Here is a 23,417-nt window from a genome sequence, read left to right as displayed (position 1 = left end):
TACGAATTGGTGTATGGAAAAAAACCCACTATTTCCCATTGATTTCAAAATAAAAACACTCAAAACAGCATTGCAAGTGAACTTGGATTTGCCTACAACTTAGAAACATCAGTTGAACTAGTTAAATGAACTAGATGAGAAGAGATTGGTTTCCATCTAGAAAACAGACATCATCCAGCGGCAGAGGGCTAAGTGGTATGAGAATTTTATCAAAAAGGTGTTTTAGAAAGGTGATTGGGCTCTACTGTATGATTCACGATTCAAATACTTCAAGGGGAAGCTCTACACTAGATGGCTAGGTCCTTGTGAGGTAGATATAGTCTTTGACAATGGGACCATGATATTAATTACCATAGACAGTGCCAAAGTTCCATTGCTCGCCAATGGGCATCATCTCTAGTTATATCATAAACCAACATCAAAGGATTAATTTATCAACATTGTCTCAAGATCTGATCTTCAAGTTATGAGGGTAGGGGAAAATTCTCCCGTGCTGCCAAATTTTTAAATTCCAAGAAGTGTAGCAACTGAAAACTAGCTTTTGTTGGCAGTTGATACACCACAAATTAAAGAAAAAAAAAAAAAATAATAATAATAATAATAATAAAAAAAGGAAAAAAATTAAAAAATAAAATAAAAAATAAATCTACTTGTGAAAACTTCTTGTGGGGAATGGGTAAATAGTTGTACCATATGAAAACCACTTTGTGGCAGTTGATACACATTTCCCTTTTAATAAATTATCTAAAAGCATGACAACTATGACATATGTGTAACATCATGCCTGTTACAAGCTCATTTTTATTCATTTCATTGTATTATTCTAAGAATTCTTTTGTAGGCACAAATTGTAATGCACTTAAAAGAATACATTATTGTAATGAAGTATTGCTACAAATTTATTCAACCATCATGGAGAAGTTATTTTGTTGCTACATATGTCGTAGCCGATCCGATGGAGATGACTATGGCATGGAACCAATTGCAGATGTATTCTTCAATAATCACCATCACCAACACTCCGTTGGCAGTATCAACCAAATCACCCTCTGGTAAGTCATTCAAAAAAATAATATTGTTTTTTTCTTTATTTAGCAATTATGGTAGTTAATATATTGTTTCATTTTGATGGTCGAGGATGGCCTTTGCGTTTAAGTTGGGTGGGGACGAATGATTTTGTGATCTGTGACATAAACTGATTTGAAGTGACAATACATGTTAATCATTACCACCTTTCGTGACTGATCATCTCATTAATTTGAACCATATCCAAGTCAGATTTTCACACCTTTGAATTAACGATGAAACAATAACCCATATTACACAATTTTTCAACTTGATACACTTTCTTGTTGCCGTGGTATACACCCCAACATAGCTCTGCACCCCCATTGCACATAGTTTTCAAGAATCATGATGGCAAGCAGGCAAAATATCATAGTGACTATTGTAGCAATTAGTGAAGGGTCTATAATAGTGAAGGATGGGAGGAGCAGCAGTAAGGCCTGAACTGGATTCCATCAAGGCTTTGGAAGAATGCCCAGAAGCATATGAAATTTTCAAAGAAGTAGGGTGGATTGATCTTTTTGAGCGACTTAGGGGGTCGGACGAGAGTTTTGATTTGGAATTTGCTCAAAATATGAACAAGAATCGAACATGCCTAAGACTAGATATTATGAACGAAGTGATTACCACAATAACAACACTTCGACCCAAATGGAAGAGGTGTTAAAACCGAAAAATTAATGACCCATCCCTGAAAGGTAAATTCTTGCAGGGAGAAGAACAATTCGTTAAGAAGGGAAGAAGAATTGACTATGTTTCCCTTCCTCAAATGTGGAATGATGTTTCCCTATTCATTATCAAGTACATTACATGCGAATGGTGCTCAACAATAGTTTTAACTATCATTTTCCGTTGTTGAGCCATCATCGACATGGGAAACTAGTTAATCTTCCCCATTTTCTATTGGAGAATTTGAAACACATGGCTGCCTCAATAAAGGTAGCCTCACACATAGAGAGTTGTGTTACCAATCATGGCCTCATAAAAATGATCGTAATGGAAGATCTGGAGCACCAAGGAAGAAATTTGGAAGACTTTATCAGTGAAGGAATAGAAACCCCACGACAAAGATAAGCTGAAAATCCTACAGATGCCCTGGGGGAAGTTGATACAGCTAAGGAGCAGGGACAGTGTTCAGGAATTAGAGTTAAGAAGAGGTCACTTGAGAATCCTATGGTGGAAAAATACAGAAGAAAATGGTTAAGTTTGGTACTCAACCAGAACCCTCGCCACCATCCAAAAAGAAGCCAGGCAAGAAAAAAGAACAAAAGGGCAAGCAAGAAGAGACAAAGTAGCAGAAGAAGAAGAGATAGGCCAAGTAGGAAGACACTTCTTCATCAAGTGAGAACAAAACACGAACTCTGTTTCTTAAAATTAAGAAGCTAAAAGGAGAAAATAAGGAATTAAAGCGATAATTAGGAGGTGGAAAAATGAAAGAAAATGTTCTCGTTCTCAATACATTGGCTGAGGTTGTTGATAAGTTGGGATCAAAACCCATATAGGGGCCTTTATGTATCGCATGTGTTGAGGATTTGTCAATAGAAGGATACAGGATTTGTGTTGCAGACACCATCTCAATAGTAACCCAAATAGAACCATGGGAGGCTGACACATAATAACTTGTTGACAATGTTGCTAACACACAAGAACCAACAATTGAAATGGAGAACCCCATGGATTTTAACTTGGAAACTAATACACAAGAACGAACATTTGAGACAATGGTTTTTAAGGAAGAAAAATTGAGAGTTGTTCCACAAGAACCTGTCAATGAAGTTGTTGATACATAAGAACCAGTAGGTGAGGCACAACAACGCAAAACACGAGATGTTGTTACACCCTCTATTGTTATTGCACATGAGACAACACAAGACCCTGAAGCAGGGTGGCATTATTAAATACTTTTGTTGATATCGAAATTGGAGAATTGGAAGCAAATGGCACTTTCCCTTAAAAAGGGAGTGATTTCTTAGGAATAACATCATAAGCTTATTCATACCCTTAACGATTAGTGGGTCGAATAATTACTGACGGAAGAGCTAATAAAGTGGGAAATGAGGAAAGTTGAGATGGAAAAGGAAGAATAGAGACAAAAACTACAACAAGAGGTCAAGAAGTTGACTGAAGAGAAAGGTAAAATGTATGAGTTAGCCCTAGTAAACATTTTAGGTTGCAGGACACCATCTTTGTCCTACCTGATCTTCTTGTGGTACATAGTTTATCTTTTCCAGTTGAGAGCCATCTATGAGAACAGACACTACATGAGCATTTCCACTAAAACTTTTTTGGATATACTTCACTCATGCAATTTCAATGAGGATAGTTCATTATGCAAAATCTTCCTGCGTGATATATTTGTTGAGCATTCTAGCTTGCATATGGTTGCACACCTTTCCCCCTATGTTGGAGATTTGCAACTACAGGCCTTTATATCTTTCATGAGAAATAAAATTGATTGGAACCTCACCATAAAATCATCTACTATGAATGAAGAAAATGAAACCCTAAAGATAAGACTGGAAACTCGTATGGCCACTGATATGAGGCGTGAATTCAATAAGTTTCCCAGTAAACCTGACATGGTAGAACAATTGTCCCTCTATAGGAGAAGGATTGTTGGGTTTTGCCTTAATATTCACAAAGAATTGAAAAGTAACGCATTAGTTGGAAGCCTGAAACGATGGGAAGCTTGCAGTGAAACACTAAAAGCAAGGGATCCCTTTGGGTACCCCAATTTTGTGATAGTTGTTACTCAAGTCCTTGAATATGTCTGAATTGTGAAAATTATGGGAGCTTTCTGGATGTGGTTCAAATTCAAGTTTCCTCTGATTTGGCTTCCAATTGAGAAATAATAGCCTCACTTCCACCTAAGCAAGTATGATGAATGTTCCTGGACACATCAACTCATGTCTACCTAGGGATATAGGAAAGATGATGAAGGCACTGTTGGCACCTATGATTTCAAAAAACTACATCAGCAACATGCTAGTGTCACAATAGATGAGGACCCTGAACATTCTAAAGAATCTGTATGAGGCCATGCAGTGGCCTCAGTTGGGGAGAGATGTTGGATGAAATATTTGAGGATATTTTAGGCATCCTTTTCCCCATTTTTGGCCATTTTCCCTAATTGAACATATAATTTCCCAAGTACAATGTCACTCCCTCTAATAAAGAAGAAGCATTCTTCTTTGACGTATTATTATGCTATTTTATGCTAATTATTGAACGAAACAATGCTTTCTTTAGCATGACTAACTAGGGCATCTTTGGAACAATATATATATATATATATATATATATATATTAGATGTTTCCATAACTACTGATAGTCATGGGTGAACAGTTATTGTTGTTATTTGTTGTTATACGGTGTGAGTTGTTGTTACTTCATTAAAGGAATTTTGAGATCTAAAATTGGCCTCGTAAGAAAAATGTACAACCAAAATAAACTTTATAAGAACCAATAAGATTCAAGATGATGATGTCAACCATGGGGGATGATTCATCATTTTTGAAGTAAAAAGGTAAAATATTAAAAAATAATAAAATAATAAAACTATTTTTTCAACTTGTATTTTCAACTTATCTCCCTAAGGTTTTACTCAAATTTCAAGTAAGAGTACTCGTTGGATTCCTCATTCAAGAAGTACCCATGTTGCATACTTTCAATGGACCGTGTTATATGAAAGATGAGAAATACATGAAAAATGTGATTTCAGTCACATTTTTCATGTATTTCTTATTTTTCGCATAGTAGGGTCCATCGAAAGTATGCAACATGAGTACTCTTGGGATAAGTAATAAAAATTTTCATCCAACAAGTGTTTCGTCTCAAAATTTGACTAAATGCATAGGGAGATAAGTTGAAAATACGAGTTAAAACAAAAAAATAAATAAATAAAATAAAAATAGTTTTTTATTTTTTCCCTCTAAAATTTGATGATGTAATCTAGTATTATTTTATTATTTCCACTATTATTTTATAATTTCCTTAGAAGGCCCATTTCAGACCTCAAAATTCACCTAATGGTTGTTACACCCTAGGTTTGCCATTTCCTACTATTACAACACAAAGCTTTTGTTACACTGCAATTTGTCAAGGCTGTACATGTCATTTTCAAAGATAGTTTTCAAGGGACGTAAGAAGTAATTCCATGCAAACAGTTAAGAAGATCTAAGAAGTTACAATTGCATCTAAACAAGAGTGATGTGACCATAATAAATCTTTATAAAAGTTTGTAACACTTTCTATTTTTTTATTATTTCTATTATCTTAATGATCATGCCCATCACAAGGATTCTCATGACTGATTCGTTTCCCTAATTTTGGTTCTCTGTAAAGACTTTATATAAGAGATTAGTCTCAAGAGAAGGGGACGACGATGGAGCAGAGATAATACCACATTCTGATCTTGTACTTTTCCACTATTTTAATACAAGTATATATCCGATGATGTTACTGCAGTTTCCATGTTGAATACTTAAATAGTTTTTGTTTTACTCCTACAACCTGTTAGGGAGGAAGGACCCTCCTCTTTAGTAGGGATGGTAGTGTTAATAGGATTTTTTTTTTATGTGTTAGTGTGGATTTCTTATTACTCTTGTACATGTTTCATTGTGGGATAGATACACTTCTGCTTTCATATTTATTATGTGTTGTTTTCATATCTTTCGCTGATAGTGTATGGCGCACATATCTTTATTCTAAAGTTTTTATAAATGGTGGATTATTTCATTTCTCAGTGTGTTTCATTCCTGTAGTGTGCCTTTTAATTCCCGCAAGCATGTATTTGCATTCTCGAAGAGTGCTTTCATTTCTGCAAGTGTGTTCAACCACATCTTTGTTGTTTTACCTGGTTGTTACATGTATCGGCACAAATAGTGCACGCGTCTTTGAAATAAAAATACCTACCCTAGTTGATAATTAATTATTGTGGTTTAGTTACTTTAGGAGTGATAAAACCACCCAAACAACTACCTCATTCTGGACTTCATGAAAAATAATGGAAAAGTGTTTTATATCCAAAGGAATGAGCATCATAAAAATGAACCTACTAACAAACATACTAGAATTAGCAACGGGAATATGAAAATTTAAACAAGTTAAATATTTTGCTTGAAATCTACACAAGGTGAATAATTTTTTTTATTGAATTCATCAATTGGGGTTAGGGAGATACTGGGAATACTTTTCTTATAGTGTATATGATAAACTATTGTTTTCAATTCAATTTTTGTAGATAAGGCTAATGTTAACCTGGGTATGATTGATTGAAGATATCATGCATAGGCCATAATTCATGATTTCAACACTTCGTATTCTACTGCCTTCCAAGAGTGGTCTATAGGTTCTGTAAAATTGACAAATTTATTATGTTTCTTTGGCTTAAGTTCACTCCTCTTTACTGATATCTCATTCTAAGCTTCATGCAAAATCCTAGCAAAGTAGTTTGTCTCTAAAGGGCCTTGCAAAAAAAATGAGGTTAGAATTAACAAAATAGAAAATATCATATTGATGTATTAAAACGAAAGTTTTATCATACTTTTGGATGGCAATTCAATGCTCTCCATTCTCTTAAACAATGTATTTTCCTTTCCCATGACAAGATTTTTGCATACCACGTAAGTGTAGTTGTTTATTTCCATCTCTACTTTACAAAATACTTCATTGTTGGTTAAGTGCTACCTCTTAAAATAACACTATTAGAATATTGTAATTACACCCACTAAGCAATGTAGGAAGATCTAGATTTAATCTAATTACACTATTAAAATATTGCAATCATGCTTACTAATCAACGTCGAAAGATCTACATCAATTATGGTGTGAGTCACAAGGTTGAATTTTAATTAAATCTAGTTTTTCCTTAACATTCCACCTACACATTTTCACAACTAATTTTTTTAAGAATACTATTCTAGATTATTCTTCTATATGTATTTATATATCATGTGTGGGGAATGCATACTTAAATTCATGAGTTGTATAAATAGATCAAAGTGTTCTTTTATTAGTTCATAAACATTGTAGCTTACATTGTTAATCTCCTTGCTTTCTTCCACTAGTATGAAAGCGATGTTGGAGCCATCCTTGGTTAGTTATTGAAGTTGTTCCAAGTGAGTTTGTTTTGAGGAGAAAAATAACTCGCCTTGCTAACTATAACTTGTTGTGACCAAATGCGATACCCTTGAATCACTAAGCCAATGTGGTGTTATAATCATATTCTTTAATATTGTAAGATAATCTTCGGCAAAATCACATAGCGAATCTTTTGTCGACGCGTTTCGAACCAACTAGTGTGGTTCATCGTCAGGACAAGTTGAAGAACCAATCTAGCTTAGCGTGAATAAATAGAGTGTGTAGAGATCCCAACGGCTACATTTCTAACGGCTAATTTGACCAAGAGACCCTGGTCAAACTACTAAAAAATTATTATTCAATTAATATTTCTCTAAAAAGCTAAATATAGGTAAATATTTGGTAAATTTTAAAATAATTAGGTAAATCTACTGGTCAATTTAAAATAATTAGGTGTATTATTCTTATTATGTACCTATTTTAATTAAGATGGTTATTATATCCCTTAATATATCATATTTAAATATTATTCCAATGTAAAGGTACCAAACCCTATTTTACTACTAGATAGTTGTGTGATAATTAATTCAAGGTCTTTGGTAAGTTAGATCTATACCAAATTTAATATTTTAATTAGATTGGTCATTAAGTCAATCAGCTAAATAACTAAATAATAATCTAAATCTTCTATTATTATTATTAGAGAATTAGCTATATTAGGTGAAAAATATAACTAATATTATGGTAAATCATAATTACCTAATAATAGTTATTCCAAGGTGAACTATTATTACTAATAATTTAAGGTCGATAGTTTATTATTAAAACTAATGTTATTGGTACCTAAAACATTAAAAATATTTTTATTCCAAATTTATTAAGGTTAATAGTGTCATTATTATCTAATATACGTTAGGTCTATATCATATTTATTATTTAAATAGATTGGTCAATAGATTAAAAGTTTATTACATAATCTAAATCATCTTGATAGATCTAAACTGTTTGTTCAACTATAATTCCTAGAATCATAATCCAAATTCTATTCTAACTTATAATCCAAGGTTGATGAGTTTATTACTAAACTACTATTCTGGTATCTTTAAATCTACAGGTTAAACCACTATTTATTAAAAAGAATATTTATTCCAAATTTTTATTAAGGATAATCATATCAATACTGATAATTAAATTTTTTTTATTTTTTTTTTTTAATAAGAATTCGTTTAAGGGAAACTTAATTTTTAAGGTTAACCTAGGGATACTTAAATAATATAATACTAATAAGCCCCATATATACAATAATAGCTCGAAACAAACTCAACCGTTCCAAGATCATAGGACAAAACCGACAAAAGAAATTAAAGGAGGTGGAAGACAAAAACCCTAAGACCTAACAAAAGGAAAAGAGAAGGCTAAGAAGACAAGGCTGCAGTTGCTGGGTCCCAGCCTTGTCTTCTTAGCCTTCTCTTTTCCTTTTGTTAGGTCTTAGGGTTTTTGTCTTCCACCTCCTTTAATTTCTTTTGTCGGTTTTGTCCTATGATCTTGGAACGGTTGAGTTTGTTTCGAGCTATTATTGTATATATGGGGCTTATTAGTATTATATTATTTAAGTATCCCTAGGTTAACCTTAAAAATTAAGTTTCCCTTAAACGAATTCTTATTAAAAAAAAAAAAAAAAAAAAAAATAATTATCAGTATTGATATGATTATCCTTAATAAAAATTTGGAATAAATATTCTTTTTAATAAATAGTGGTTTAACCTGTAGATTTAAAGATACCAGAATAGTAGTTTAGTAATAAACTCATCAACCTTGGATTATAAGTTAGAATAGAATTTGGATTATGATTCTAGGAATTATAGTTGAACAAACTGTTTAGATCTATCAAGATGATTTAGATTATGTAATAAACTTTTAATCTATTGACCAATCTATTTAAATAATAAATATGATATAGACCTAACGTATATTAGATAATAATGACACTATTAACCTTAATAAATTTGGAATAAAAATATTTTTAATGTTTTAGGTACCAATAACATTAGTTTTAATAATAAACTATCGACCTTAAATTATTAGTAATAATAGTTCACCTTGGAATAACTATTATTAGGTAATTATGATTTACCATAATATTAGTTATATTTTTCACCTAATATAGCTAATTCTCTAATAATAATAATAGAAGATTTAGATTATTATTTAGTTATTTAGCTGATTGACTTAATGACCAATCTAATTAAAATATTAAATTTGGTATAGATCTAACTTACCAAAGACCTTGAATTAATTATCACACAACTATCTAGTAGTAAAATAGGGTTTGGTACCTTTACATTGGAATAATATTTAAATATGATATATTAAGGGATATAGTAACCATCTTAATTAAAATAGGTACATAATAAGAATAATACACCTAATTATTTTAAATTGACCAGTGGATTTACCTAATTATTTTAAAATTTACCAAATATTTACCTATATTTAGCTTTTTAGAGAAATATTAATTGAATAATAATTTTTTAGTAGTTTGACCAGGGTCCCTTGGTCAAATTAGCCGTTAGAAATGTAGCCGTTGGGATCTCTACACACTCTATTTATTCACGCTAAGCTAGATTGGTTCTTCAACTTGTCCTGACGATGAACCACACTAGTTGGTTCGAAACGCGTCGACAAAAGATCCGCTATGTGATTTTGCCGAAGATTATCTTACAATATTATGGATCACAGAAGTCTAAATTCCTCAACATATTCTTTAATTTATTCACTTTAAAATATATACTCGATGTCTTCATCATGTTTATATAACTAGAAAGAAGGGTTTAGTTTTATTTTAAGTGTTTTATTATTAACATATTTTCATTACATTTATTATCATGACATTGAATTTTTAATTCTTAAAAATTTTTATTGAAAAAAATGATAAAATAAGATTTAATGAACTCATTAATTTATGTTTCATGCACATATCGAAGATGTTAATTGCTAATATAATTACATTTATATTAATATAAATGTGGTTAATAAAAACCTATACAAATAAAAAATAATTATATAAATAAATAATAACAATATTTAGAGAATAATATTATATAATAATTCATAATAATAATAATATATTATAATAATAATAATAATAATATAAATTAGTATAAATTAATGAATAACAACTAAAAATAATTTTATAAATAAATAATAATATACAATAATTCATCACAATAATAATAATAATATAATAAAAAAATTAAATTAATACAAATTAATGAAAACCATAATAAAGTAAATTAATAATATATTAAATTAATGATATTAATAATAAAAAAAATTAAAATAATTATATAACAATAAAAAAATGTTTTCTTTATTATTAATTAAATAATAATAATAAAATATTATTTTAATATTATTAAAATATATAAATAAGAAATAATAATAATTTTTTTAATAAAATAAAAAAATTTCCTATAGAATAATAAATAATAATTAAATTTTAATTATTTCCACATCATTAAAAAATGATAACTATATCAAAATATTATAAAAAAGCATTAATAATATAAAATAATCATAAAATGAAATTTAATACTAATATTGTAAGTTATCATTTTCTGTGTTTCGTTCATAGAATAGGTTAATTATTAAAATATTTTCATGGTTAAAATATTAAATTTAAAAAACAAATAATACAATGAAATTGTGTATAAATATGGGAAGTTATTAATTTGTGTTACATGGAATGTGTTAATTAGCTTGATAGGAATTTTTATTTTAGAGTTGTTTTGGAACAATTTATATTTTTGTTGAGATTTTCTAGAAAAATCACATTGAGAAATCACATTGAGAACCAAGCGTTTCGAACTGTTAAAACACATGTGAACCTTACAAAATCAAAATCAAATCATATAATTTTTATTTTTATTTTAGTCTATTTTATTTTAATTTTTAAATTTAAATGTAGATTCTAACCAATTATATATATATATATATATATATATATATATATATTCATTAATTAATTTAATTAGATTCTAATTTTTGTTAATACCAAAGGTCTAAAGGTGGAGCCAATCTTTTGCTTCTTAAGAATTCTAACAATTTTATTAGTCGTCCTTTGGATAAAGGAAAGTTGTACATTAGAGTCCACCCTAACCTCTTTTTTAGAATTAGGTCCCCTACTAGCTTTTAAAAAGGCTCTAAAACCTTGCAACTTGCTATAACCGTTATTCTTGAAGACATTTAAGAGATGGTTTTTCTCATCCATCAAATGGTTTTCATCTGAAATCCGAATAGCCCTAGTAAGTAGGTAGAGTATTGAGAACACCTAATAGCTAGAGTACTGAGAACACCCCCTAGTAAGTAGGTAGAGTGTTGAGAACACCTAATAGCTAGAGTACTGAGAACACCTAGTTTCTGAAAAGTGATGAGAATTAACATAAAAATACTGCTCACTATGAGTTTTCTTATGAAACAACTGGTGGGAGAAATAACCATCATCCTTCCCTGAAATGAGAACATCAAAAAAAGATAAGCTTCAATTAAATTCCATGGTGAATTTAATAGAATTCCACTGATTATTAAAACGCTCAAATAAAAAACTAGCTTTTCCTTACCATAAGGCCATAAGTTAAAAGTATCATGAACAATTTTTTTGCACAATTTTCTATTATAAAAAAATTAAATAGAGGTTTGGGATTTCACTTCCAAGTGAATATTTTTCCCTCGAAGAAAATTTAAAGGACAATTTAATTTCAATTTTGGAAAATGTATTATCCATTCGATTCAATGCGTCTACTCCTCGATATGTCTTCTCTCCATGCATGTTTTCCAAATACTGTCGGATACTTATCACCATTTCAAAACACTCAGCCCTCCGCATCTATTAGTCAAGATCTTGGTATCAGCGAAGAAATATAATAATTGTTTTTAGGGCCACGTCCATGAGCCTATATGTCTGTTAATAGGCGAAAAATGGGGGTCCACGTATCCAATTGCAACGGCTATAGATCGTGTAAATTATAGTGAGGATAAGTAGGTATTTTTATAAAGGTTATATTTAAAAATTGATTATTTTATAAATTTATTTAAGGAAGGAGATGATCAAATCTTTTGAGGTGTAAATTTTTTGAGCTTTTATTGTTTAAATTGTATTTTTGAATGTTAAATAAACTATATATACCAACAAATAAAACTTTTAACCATAAAGTTAAAAAAATATAAAAAACATATTCTATATATATTATGAAGTTGATATTTACATGAATTAGTTAACATAGATATTCAAATAGTTTATTTAAATCTCTTGTTGAAATATTTTTGAAAAGTATAAAATTTAAACATCTGATTCACATATTTCTTTTACTTATATTAATTTCTTCTAATTATAATAGACATTATTTTTTATTTAAAACATAATTTTAAATTTTAAATGTGGACAAACTTACACATCTTCTCATATACTACACTGTAAAATAATCCTCAAATTCATTACATTCTGCAACTAAAAAATTTTGAAGAATTTTGATATCTGCCACTAAAAATTTTTGAAGAATTTTGATAAAATGTTCTACCATGAAATTTAAATGGTCAAATATGATTTTAGTGTTCATATCTAATTTTAGTGTGTTAATTTTAGAGAATTTGAAGTGATTGGAAAATCTTGCTATGGCACTGGTTCTATTGAAAAATGAATCGTGGTTCATCAATAGAATCACATATCTCTTCGGTAAAGACTTAGTACGACCGTCATAGCAGAGATATTAATGGAAAAAAGAGTGAGATTTCTTTAACGCAAATGCATAATTGGGTATGATGTAGCGGTATTAAAAGCTGGTAAAAACCAATGGAGGGATGCAATAAATGTTGCGATGTGATGAGCATTGCACTTCCAGAAAACCATGAGCCAATGCCCTCTTATGGAAACTCAACTCAACTTATACACCGTCTCCTGTTTTCACAGATCAAGAACTTCGTATCCATGTAAACCCAATTTTGCTGCACACCCAAAAATTTTCCTGAGGAAACTACAATAAAATCTGCCAAAACCAGAAATCTGCATGGGTGATTGCTGGGCGCTTTGGATTTAGTGCATTTTTTGTTGTGCAGTGATGTCAGCCCATACCTTAATTTATACCAAATTAAAATTATTGTTGATTTTTCCAAATTAAAATTATTTTTTGATTATTTTAAATTTTAAATACTAAATCTATTAATATGAACTTCTATGTTTTTTTGTTTTTTTCATATTTAGAAGTTAATATCCACCGCGAGGAATGAATTTGAAGGTGGGTGTTGTAACACCTCTCTTCCTCTCGGAACAATTAGTACTTTTATTAGTGATGATCCGTACTTTTGGTTGACTATTAGAAATCAGATTTTGCTGTTAAATAAATAATGAAATTGAAAATATTTAAAAGTTGAGCACCGGCGGAAGAGATTATGGATAAGATGGCTTTCCATGATAAGGATTTTGGAAAGAATTTTGAGTAAACTTAATGGATAGAAGATAAGGTCCCATTAAGAACTTAGTTAGAGATAAACGTTAAATTGAAAATAGCATAAACCGTCATTAAGGATAAAAAAGAATGAGCTTTTTGCGAAAACCCTCATAAAGCAAGACACTGCTTTAGGGAAAAATCCCACATGGAAAGAAAGAAGGCTTATGCCTTCTGCAAGGATCAATGAGGTTGTTGATCTCTTGGCTTAAAAATGAATCTCTGCATAGGATGAATTGAAAGAGAGCAATTTCTATGGTTGGGAGGAGAGCAGTGCTCGACTTTCAAGTGTCTTCTGAGTGCCATTGTTCTGGTTAGGTTATGATTTCCATTGTTCTACACATTTAAGGTTAGTGTTGACTATTGACTTGTGGCTTATTATGACTACAATAGGACAAGAAATGATATGTACATAAATACAGGAGACTCCTATCTATTACTAATGGGATAGTAGTAAGGATATCTCGTAACGTTGAATTCTTATAACATAGGAATTAGTAAGATAATATACTTCTGGAAGATTCAGCAATAGTGTGATTTTATGAGTTAGAATGGTTATTTCAATTTCGAATGGAGTAATGTTGACTTTCTACCTATTTTTCTGTAACATGTTTTATTGAATCAGTATTGAAAGTAGGAAGTTGGTACTTCAGTGATTTAGAAATATTACGCATGTGCATTTATATTATAGAGATTTGTCCAACCAATTAATTGGACACTAAAAATGAGCAGCACATGCATTAAGCTACTTAAGCCAAGAACCATAATTAACCCCTCGAGACAGTTATCTCTACAGCAATTAATTGAATCAAATACAAACGCATTCGCAGGAAATTATATTAGTACAGCCAGTTTCAATCATAATGAAACTAATATAGATTTAAATAAGGAAATAAATAAACTCTCATACATAATACAAAGATTCAAATCCTAACTCTAGAGTAAGCACCTAGTTGTAGCGGTAAATTTTATGCAGAATTAGTCAAGCAATCGTGTAGATAGAAAAGAAAAACATCTCACAGAGAGGCTCACAAAAGACCTCGAGTTTCTAATTAAAGGAGGCACCATTCTATTATCATCACGACTCAGGCACAAGAGTAATTTAAATCTTTGTTATAGGAACATTTAGCACTATCCAGCAGCAGTGTGCGAAGCATGATTGGCTAGATATTCCGAGAAAATAATGAGACAGATATATAAATTTACATTAATCAATATAACAAAACAAAATATGAAAGGGAATGATAAACTCGAAATTTCCTTTCAATCCAGAGAGTAAAGAGGGCAAAATAACCTTCGAGTATGCATCATAACCAAAGTGTTGAGAAACCTTATAGGACTAGTAGGTAAATCGGCTAGACAATGATAATCAAAAGAAGCATGACAAGATCAGAAATAAGAGAAATTCCAGGTGTATACGATACATTAAAGTCGAATCAACACATAAGATTGATAAGATTGATATCATTCATGCATTCAACAGTGCGAGAATCAATCATACATAGAAACCACATAAAAATTGTAGTAAATGATTCAAGGCACAAAACCCACATAAGTTACTATAACCTTCATTTGAGGATACAAGCATGCATACATTAAATAGAGCGCTATTTCCAGTAAATAGCCAAGCTTAAACCCAATACTGGGTATGTTCTATACAAAAAGAACCAACATAATAATTACTCAAAATCCTGGAAATCATTAAATTGTAGGAATTTAGCTCAGAAATATAATGTCTTTGGAGTAAACAAACTTAGGTTACCACTCTGTGGCTAACCATCATCATACAGTAAGGCCATGAATAACACTAAAGGCATTCATAGTGTAGCTTCGAGCCATGATTTGACAGCAGGCAACACCCAGAAACCACCCGAGAAAGAGCCAACCGACGTGGAAACAGACTTGAGCATATGATGCACTAAGAAGGGTTGGGAAAGCTTAAGATTTCCAGCTGTAATCCTAGATCAGTGGTACACAACAATGAACAACCATAGCCGCCAAGAAAAAAAAATGAGATCCATACCGTGAGTTTATAAATGAAAAAATTCAAAAGAGGTGCTGCTATAACTAAGGAAACATAACATACCTGTAGTTCGTTTGTGAACATCCAAGAAGGGTGCCTGAGACCAGTAATAGACATGCACAGAGATAAAGGAAATCATGGTTACCACAACCCTCACAGCCTAGATCCGCGAGACTGAATCTCTTGAAGGAAACGACAAACTGAAAACCTAAGGGAACTTGGAATGTTACCTTCGAGCGTCCTCGAGTTTATTCCGCTTCCTGGGTAAACATGGACAGAACCTAATACAAGAATCGCTATGAAACAGGTGCCTGAGACCAGTAATAGACATGCACAGAGATAAAGGAAATCACGGTTACCACAACCCTCACGGCCTAGATCCGCGAGACTGAATCTCTTGAAGGAAACGACAGACTGAAAACCTAAGGGAACTTGGAATGTTACCTTCGAGCATCCTCGAGTGTATTCCGCTTCCTGGGTAAACATGGACAGAACCTACTACAAGAATCGCTATGAAATAGTAACTCAGAGACTAAGGGAACAAGAAACCTAGGTCTCTGCAAGAAAGAAGAGGAAACACATTATAAACCACACCCTACTTGTAATCAAGAAAATCAAACATGAATGGAAATGAAAGAGAACAAAAACGAGTTATTGGGAAAAACAAATAAAAAAAGCTAACTAATACCTGCCATTGAGCGCCTTTCTCCAGCAACATATGCCATGGTTGAGTTCCTTTCTAACAAAAATTTTCATATGTAGAATACTCAACTCCTGAGGAATCCTCAGATTCATGGTGCAGGGGAGTCGAGCTTGAACGCATATCCTGAGAATTTTGGTAGCAGAGGGAACCAGGACATGGGCACTGAGGAGGTCGGAACATGTTCACATGTTGAATAACGAGGCATGGAGAAGGGATTAATACTCTCGGAGAGAAGAGGAAGGAGGTTCGTCCCTCCATGCACAAACCAGAACCTGCAAAACCCTCACCTCAAAAAGCGATGACAACAAACAAAAATGCAAAAGCCAAATGAGACGTAGGGTTTTAGGCATGCAGTTAGGGGTAGGACCAAACCTCCACCAATTATCCTCCTTCAGGTGATCATCAACCTAGATCATCACCATGGTCGGGTTATGCGTGAACCACAAGAGTACCTTACCCATCACGTGAACAAGACCAGGTGGCAAGAGGACATTACGCCACGCGAGGGAGGAGGGTAATGTAACTTTACTCTAGCTATATAGGGGTGAGGTTTGTACCCAACTATAAACCAGTAATACGCCCCACTCATACTCTGACACGTGATTTGGAAACAAAGTAAGACAAATTGATTTAACAATAACCATAGTTAATATAGTTTTATATGAGTTAAGTGTTATAGAAAGAGGAGTGATGAGGTAATTGTATAGGGCCGTTAAAAGTAATAAAGAGGTAAGTAAATTTGTAATAACACTTTTGATACATAATTCCCAACCTTTATAATTCCGGCGTAAGAAATATGCTTATAACATCTATAATTAGAATGACAGCTTGCAGGACCTTTTCCTTTTCATCTCAACATTTGATATGCATGAGAAAAAAAATTATTGACGTGGACACATGACACGTGTTTTTATCAAAGCATTTCCAACGTGTTAACGGTTTCATTGATCCTGAATATGAAAGGAAGGGAATATTTTTTTCATAACACACAACAACAGGTTGATTGGATTCATGAACTAGATTTTCAAAAAGGAAGCCCACAATCTCCCAGGATGTTGTTGTTGGAATCCGAGTGGGAATGGAAAAGTTTGGGTTTGAAGGCCATAGATAGATCCCGTAAAACACATAATCGATTATTAATATTATTCCTTAAGAATTGTAATGAGTTAATTTGCACATCTTAAATATATGGACATGAATGATTTAGATTATAGTCTATGAAGGATTGATTTGTTCAAACCTAACTACCTATTTTGGGTAGATTTGTAAGTTGCAAACACAAATTAATATTACCATTAACCATGAATAAGAAAAATTGTATCCGGGTTCAATTTTAACTACATATAAGTTGCAAATCTAACACAAACCGTCTTAGCTAGAAGAAAATTTGTAACTACTTTCTAAGGTTATATCTTATGAATGAAAAACCTTACAACTCATTCTTAATTTCATTATTTACAAATAATGAAACTTCATGATTCATTATTTACAAATCATGTCACTTCAAGCAACAATAGTCACATATCCAATGCAAGTTATAGATGTCACATTTTGCAAATCAAATGGATTATCATTATGATCTTCATCCCCTTCTTCAGAATTCCATAAGAGATGTGCATCAAATGAATGAAGAAAACCATAAAGATCAAAACCCAGTAGATTAGCATGAATATAATTTATATGTTGAACACCCACCATGATCTAATCCTATTAATTGAATAATTTAAGCTTAAACACAATTAGAATAGAATAGTATAATGGATCTCAGATATCTCTGTCATTGGGGGAAACCTTTACTACTCAACCAAAGTAAGCTTGGGTTTGAGCTACCTCGTATTTCAAGTGTATTATTTAAATGAAATGCAAGCCAAAAAATTATAGGTCATCCAAGTCCAAGTGGATTGGGCATAAGGTTATCTCATTTGTTGGGGGAACAAATTCATTTCTATTAAAATATTAATCTATTAATAGTTATTTTATTAATACAATATTTAATATATAATCTATATATTAATATTCAATATATCATTAATATTTAATTTGATATTAATATAATATCAAGACATATATATAATATTATTAACACATTAATAACATTACTATAATATTTAAATAATATTAATAAGAATTTAATATAACATTGACGACGCATTAATATTATAATAATCTACACATTATAATGTCTTAACTATACATTAACACATACTAATATGATTGACTCTTGCTAACATGGTTAATCATAGTCAACATGGGTATCATAGTCAACAATAGTCAACTTGGGCATAATAGTCAACAATATTCAACTTGACTACCATGGTGAAGCATAGTTACCATGGGCATCATGGTTTATCTATAGGTGACCTATAATGAACTATATTGAACCACAATGAATGGCCACGGTTAACCATGGATTCCTATAGTGGATAGCCAATGTTAACCATCATCAAACCATGGTTAACATGTCGGAAATAACACTGAGACGGGGGTGAATCAGTATTATCAGATCAATAATTTTATTTTCGAAACAGATTTAAATACACTACTTAAGTGAAGTGAACTAGTGTGTACATGTGATTGTGATTAAAGAAACCAGCGTATATCCAGAGATCTTGTGATTTAGACAATTTATCATGTGTTGATCTTAAATCAGTATATCAGAGATTTATTAGATAGTGCAGTAAAAGCATAATAAAGCATCACACATAAGAAACACACATCAACACCACGATGTAAGGTGGAAACCCAATGTGGGTAAAAACCACCTACTGTTGTCGTCTCTGTCTTCTTTTAATAATAAGAAAATATGTTTACAATTTTGTATTGGTGCAAACTCATACTAGTGCGCAGGCTTCTACTTGCAAAAGGTTACAACCTTCTCTCGTTCTCCAACTTCTACTGAAAGGGAGCTACAACCCCCTAGCTCTTGTACTAGCCAATATGTTTACTAGTACATAGGTGCCAGCCTACAGAAAAACTCCACTTCTTCCACCAGGGACCACATTTCATGAATTTTCATACTAGATACTCCTGGATCACAACACCACAATCTAAAGGCCACGTTTCATCAAATTTTCACACTAGACCCATCATAATTTTTAAACTTAAACTGCATCAACCAATATTCAAATAATTTGAACAATCAGACCACTGATACCAGAACGATGTGCTAAACCTAGAACAGTGCATCATCTTTCAGAACTAGTTGTAACTTCAAAAATCATGCATTAGAGTGTATACGCTACTTGGTTGCACCCAAACTGTTGTATACACTACTTTTGTTAATTGAACCTGCGTATACCTTCAAAACTGCTGCAAACATAAACTTTTGAATCAAGTCTGTACCAACTATCAATATTTTGAATATCCACTGTCAACTTTCAGAGCTTTACACAGGTGGGGACAGAGATCACTTCTTCTCACTTATACAATCAATCAACCAAATGTCAGCCTCCTTATGCATTCAGTTTTACATTTAGATCTAAGAAGACTTCATTGACAAAGATCAGTAAAATAACAAAATTTTATCAAATACATCAATCAGATCTGAAAAGAAGATTTTGTTTTGTATACACTACTTGAAAGAACCGAACCTGCGTGTACACGCTCTTTGGCTAAGATGAACCTACGTACAGATCTGCAAATATTGACTCGGAACTTTACTCAAATTCCGAACTTCAGACAAACCCAGATCATGGTAGATAACGAATAGAACAAGCACAAAATATGAGATCTAGTCTCACCCAATATCAGATCATTCAAAAATAAGTCATTTCAAGTCTCATGATTCCTGATCCAATATTGAACTCAAGGTGCACATGAATATTTCAGATCTAGTCCCAAACATAACCCTACAACATAAAGTATACTTCAGATAGAAGTATTCCTTAGACTCTTATTGCTTACACTTATGGCCTAATGATATTCTCCTCCTTATATACTCTTAGGCCTTTCTCAATACCTTGGACCAAAACCACTTAGGACAAAATACCTAGGGTCAATACCTTGGACCAAATACCTTGGACTAAAATACCTTGGATCAAATACTTGTTTTTCCAACATATACGTGTTTTTCCTCCTGTGAAAGTGTGTGTATACATTATACGCTTCTTTTGTTCTGTTAAACCGCGTGTATACACTTCTTGAACAAGGTGAACCAGCGTATACCTCTCTTTCTTCATTCTTTGGAGTCTGATCTGTAATCCTTTTTTGTTAACCTGCTACACTGTGAATTGTCATCTGAGAGAGTTGCCATCAAGGACAACACCTGTATCATAATGCCAATAATCTCCCCCTTTGGACATGATGGCAACAACAACACCAAGACACTCTCCCCCTTTGACATCAAGGGGAAATTGTGGAACAAGATAATCTCCCCCTTTGACATACATTATGTTGTCCATGCTCCCCTTGAGTACATGCTGAATTCTCTGATTGAGCTCCCCTTTGTACATGCTGAGATGTACTAAAACCATCCATGCTCCCCCTGAGCACATGCAGAGTCTGCAAAAATATTTTCCAAAAGAATAACATGACTCTATAACTCAACTATGTGAGTATGACCTTCCTATCACCAAAGACTCATACATACATCCATCTCCCAACCAAGTGGGGATATACCAAATTTGACTCATCCACCCAACCAAGTGGGGATATACCAATTGTTTATACATGATAGAAATACAATAAATATTACATCATCCATCCCATGCAAAGTGGGGATACAAATTACATCATTTTTCCAATATGACTCATTCAAATGTATGAGAAGACATATCACACCCTAGACTTTTACATGACTTAAGCAACAAATGGTATAAATATCTGAAGCCATAGTTGGACTTAACAACCATAATGCCAGCAATGTAGAATGCGTGTGAAGGCTAATGCTCCCCCTGAACTTGTGCTACCTGTGCATTGTTAACAAGTCAATGATCAAGGCATCTTTGTCAGTCAGATAAAAATTAATGAACAAAGCATATCGATAGACTGTAATCATCAACAACAAATAGAGCACCCATATCAGAATCTGCCCCACTATTTTTCTTCAGTGAAAAACATATACGCTCCTTCACCCACAGAAACCCACGTGTATACGTGACTATACTTCATGAAACCCATGTATAGTAACCTTTTTCTGAAGAAAAAAAAACAAACTGGATTTTAACAGCAGGATGATGCAGCAACTACTCCCAGTTTTTGTCTGAGATATTCAAATGTTTCTTTAGGCAATGGTTTAGTGAATATATCAGCAACCTGTTCTTTGGAGGGAACATACTCCAATTTTACCTTTTGTTCAAGCATTTGTTCTCGTAAAAAATGGTACTTTATGGGTATGTGCTTGGTCTTGGAGTGCATGATTGTATTCTTTGAAATACTGATGGCACTAGTATTATCACATAGAATGGAGATGGGTGGAGTACATGTGATCTGAATGTCTTACAAAGTTTGCATCATCCAAAGTAGTTGTGTGCAGCAAGATGCAACAGCCACATATTCTGCTTCAGTTGTTGATAAAAAAAATTGAACTTTGTTTCTTGCTAAATCAAGACACTAACCTGGAACCCATATAGAATGCACTACCACTAGTTCTTTTTCTATCATCAAAACTTGCTACCCAATCTGTATTTGTATATGCATGAAGAGTAGGATCTGCATCTCTAGGATACCATAAACCAAAGTCCTGAGTTCCTTGAAGATATTTGAAAATTATTTTCACTGCCTGAAGGTGTGATTCCTTTGGATTTGCTCGGAATCTTCCAACTATTCCTACTACATGCATGATGTCAGGTCGGGTACCTGTTAGATACAGCAGACTACCAATCATGGATTTGTAAGTTGGTTGATGTACTACTACCGATTCATCATTTGAGCTAAGACTGCATCATGTTACCATTGGGGTACATCTAGGTTTTGAATCTTCCAATCCATACCTTTTCAAGATCTATTGGAGATATTTGGTTTGTGAAAGAAAAATGCCATCTTTATTTTGTTGAACTTGTAGACCAAGAAAATAGGTAAGTTCACCAAGCAAGGACATTTCAAATTCTTGTTGCATTACTGAAGCAAAATTCTGACTCATGGATTCTTCATTGCTACCAAAAATGATGTCATCAACATAAACAATAATAATTAGCAATTTATTAGTTTCAATCTTTGTATATAGATTGCTATCTGCTCAACCTTTTGTAAAACCTTGTTGGTGTGGATATTTGTCAAGGCGGTAATACCAGGCCCTTGAAGCTTGTTTCAGACCATAGAGAGCCTTTTTGAGTCTGCATACAAGTTTTGCATCATTTCCAAGAATGAATTCTTTTGGTTGTTCGATATATACTTCTTCTTCTAAATCTCCATTAAGGAAAGTTTATTTTACATCCATTTGGTATACTTCGAATTTCTGAAAGCTAGAAAGAGCAAGAAACATCCTTATGGCTTCAAGTCTGGCAACAGGTGCAAAATTTTATTCAAAATCTATACCTTCTAGTTGAGCATACCCTTTATAAACAAGTCTGGCCTTGTTTCTAATGACCTCTCCATTTTCATTCAGCTTCTTTTTTAATATCCATTTAGTTCCCATAATATTTTTATCATGAGGTCTAGGAATTAATTCCCAAGTATCATTATTTTCAATTTGCTCAAGTTCTTCATCCATGGCCTTGACCCAACACTCATCTTTGCATGCTTCATTTACATTTTTGAGGTTCGGTGGAGGATAGTAATGCTAAATAGCTTGAGGTCCCTGTAATGGTTCTTGTCTGTACACCTACCTCTTTTTCCCCTAAAATTTGAGTTTTTGGATGATCTTTCCGAACATACCTGGACGGAGTCTTTTCTTTTACCATTATCTCTTCTTCTTCAATATCATTTTGATTTGATGTGGGAAAATAATCCCCATCTTCTTCATTGTCATAGTCGTCTGTTTTTATCTGTTTTGGATTTTTGCATGATTCATCAACTACAACATCAATGCTTTCCACAATTTTCCCAATTCTTTTATTATAACATTTATATCCTTTACTTCTGGGAGAATAACCAAGAAGAATACCT

The 23,417-nt window shown here is 32.4% G+C and overlaps 1 protein-coding gene across 6 annotated transcripts; it reads right to left on the bottom strand.

Annotated features, from left to right (window-relative positions):
- Window positions 1-15,162: 15,162 nt before the first annotated feature.
- LOC149152064 (uncharacterized) lies at window positions 15,163-16,755 on the bottom strand. 6 transcript variants are annotated; one of them, XM_089441486.1, is made up of 5 exons: window positions 16,359-16,755; window positions 16,115-16,227; window positions 15,901-15,981; window positions 15,734-15,767; window positions 15,163-15,606 (listed from the first exon to the last, which is right to left on the bottom strand). In XM_089441486.1, exons 1-5 carry the CDS (start codon window positions 16,386-16,388, stop codon window positions 15,586-15,588), a joined length of 279 nt encoding a protein of 92 aa, XP_089297612.1. In that variant the 5' UTR covers window positions 16,389-16,755; the 3' UTR covers window positions 15,163-15,585. The 6 variants fall into 6 exon arrangements, with proteins under 6 accessions (XP_089297612.1, XP_089297611.1, XP_089297614.1 ...); XM_089441485.1 differs by having other exon boundaries at window positions 15,163-15,598; XM_089441488.1 differs by having other exon boundaries at window positions 15,901-15,951.
- Between the last annotated feature and the right edge of the window lie 6,662 nt (window positions 16,756-23,417).

This window comes from Pinus tabuliformis, chromosome 9 (genome assembly GCF_031772625.1).
Source record: "Pinus tabuliformis cultivar Carrire ecotype Pingquan chromosome 9, CPIR1, whole genome shotgun sequence".
NCBI lineage: Eukaryota > Viridiplantae > Streptophyta > Pinopsida > Pinales > Pinaceae > Pinus > Pinus tabuliformis.
Note: the sequence above shows the minus strand (reverse complement) of the source record. Positions and strands in the feature narration are given on the sequence as shown.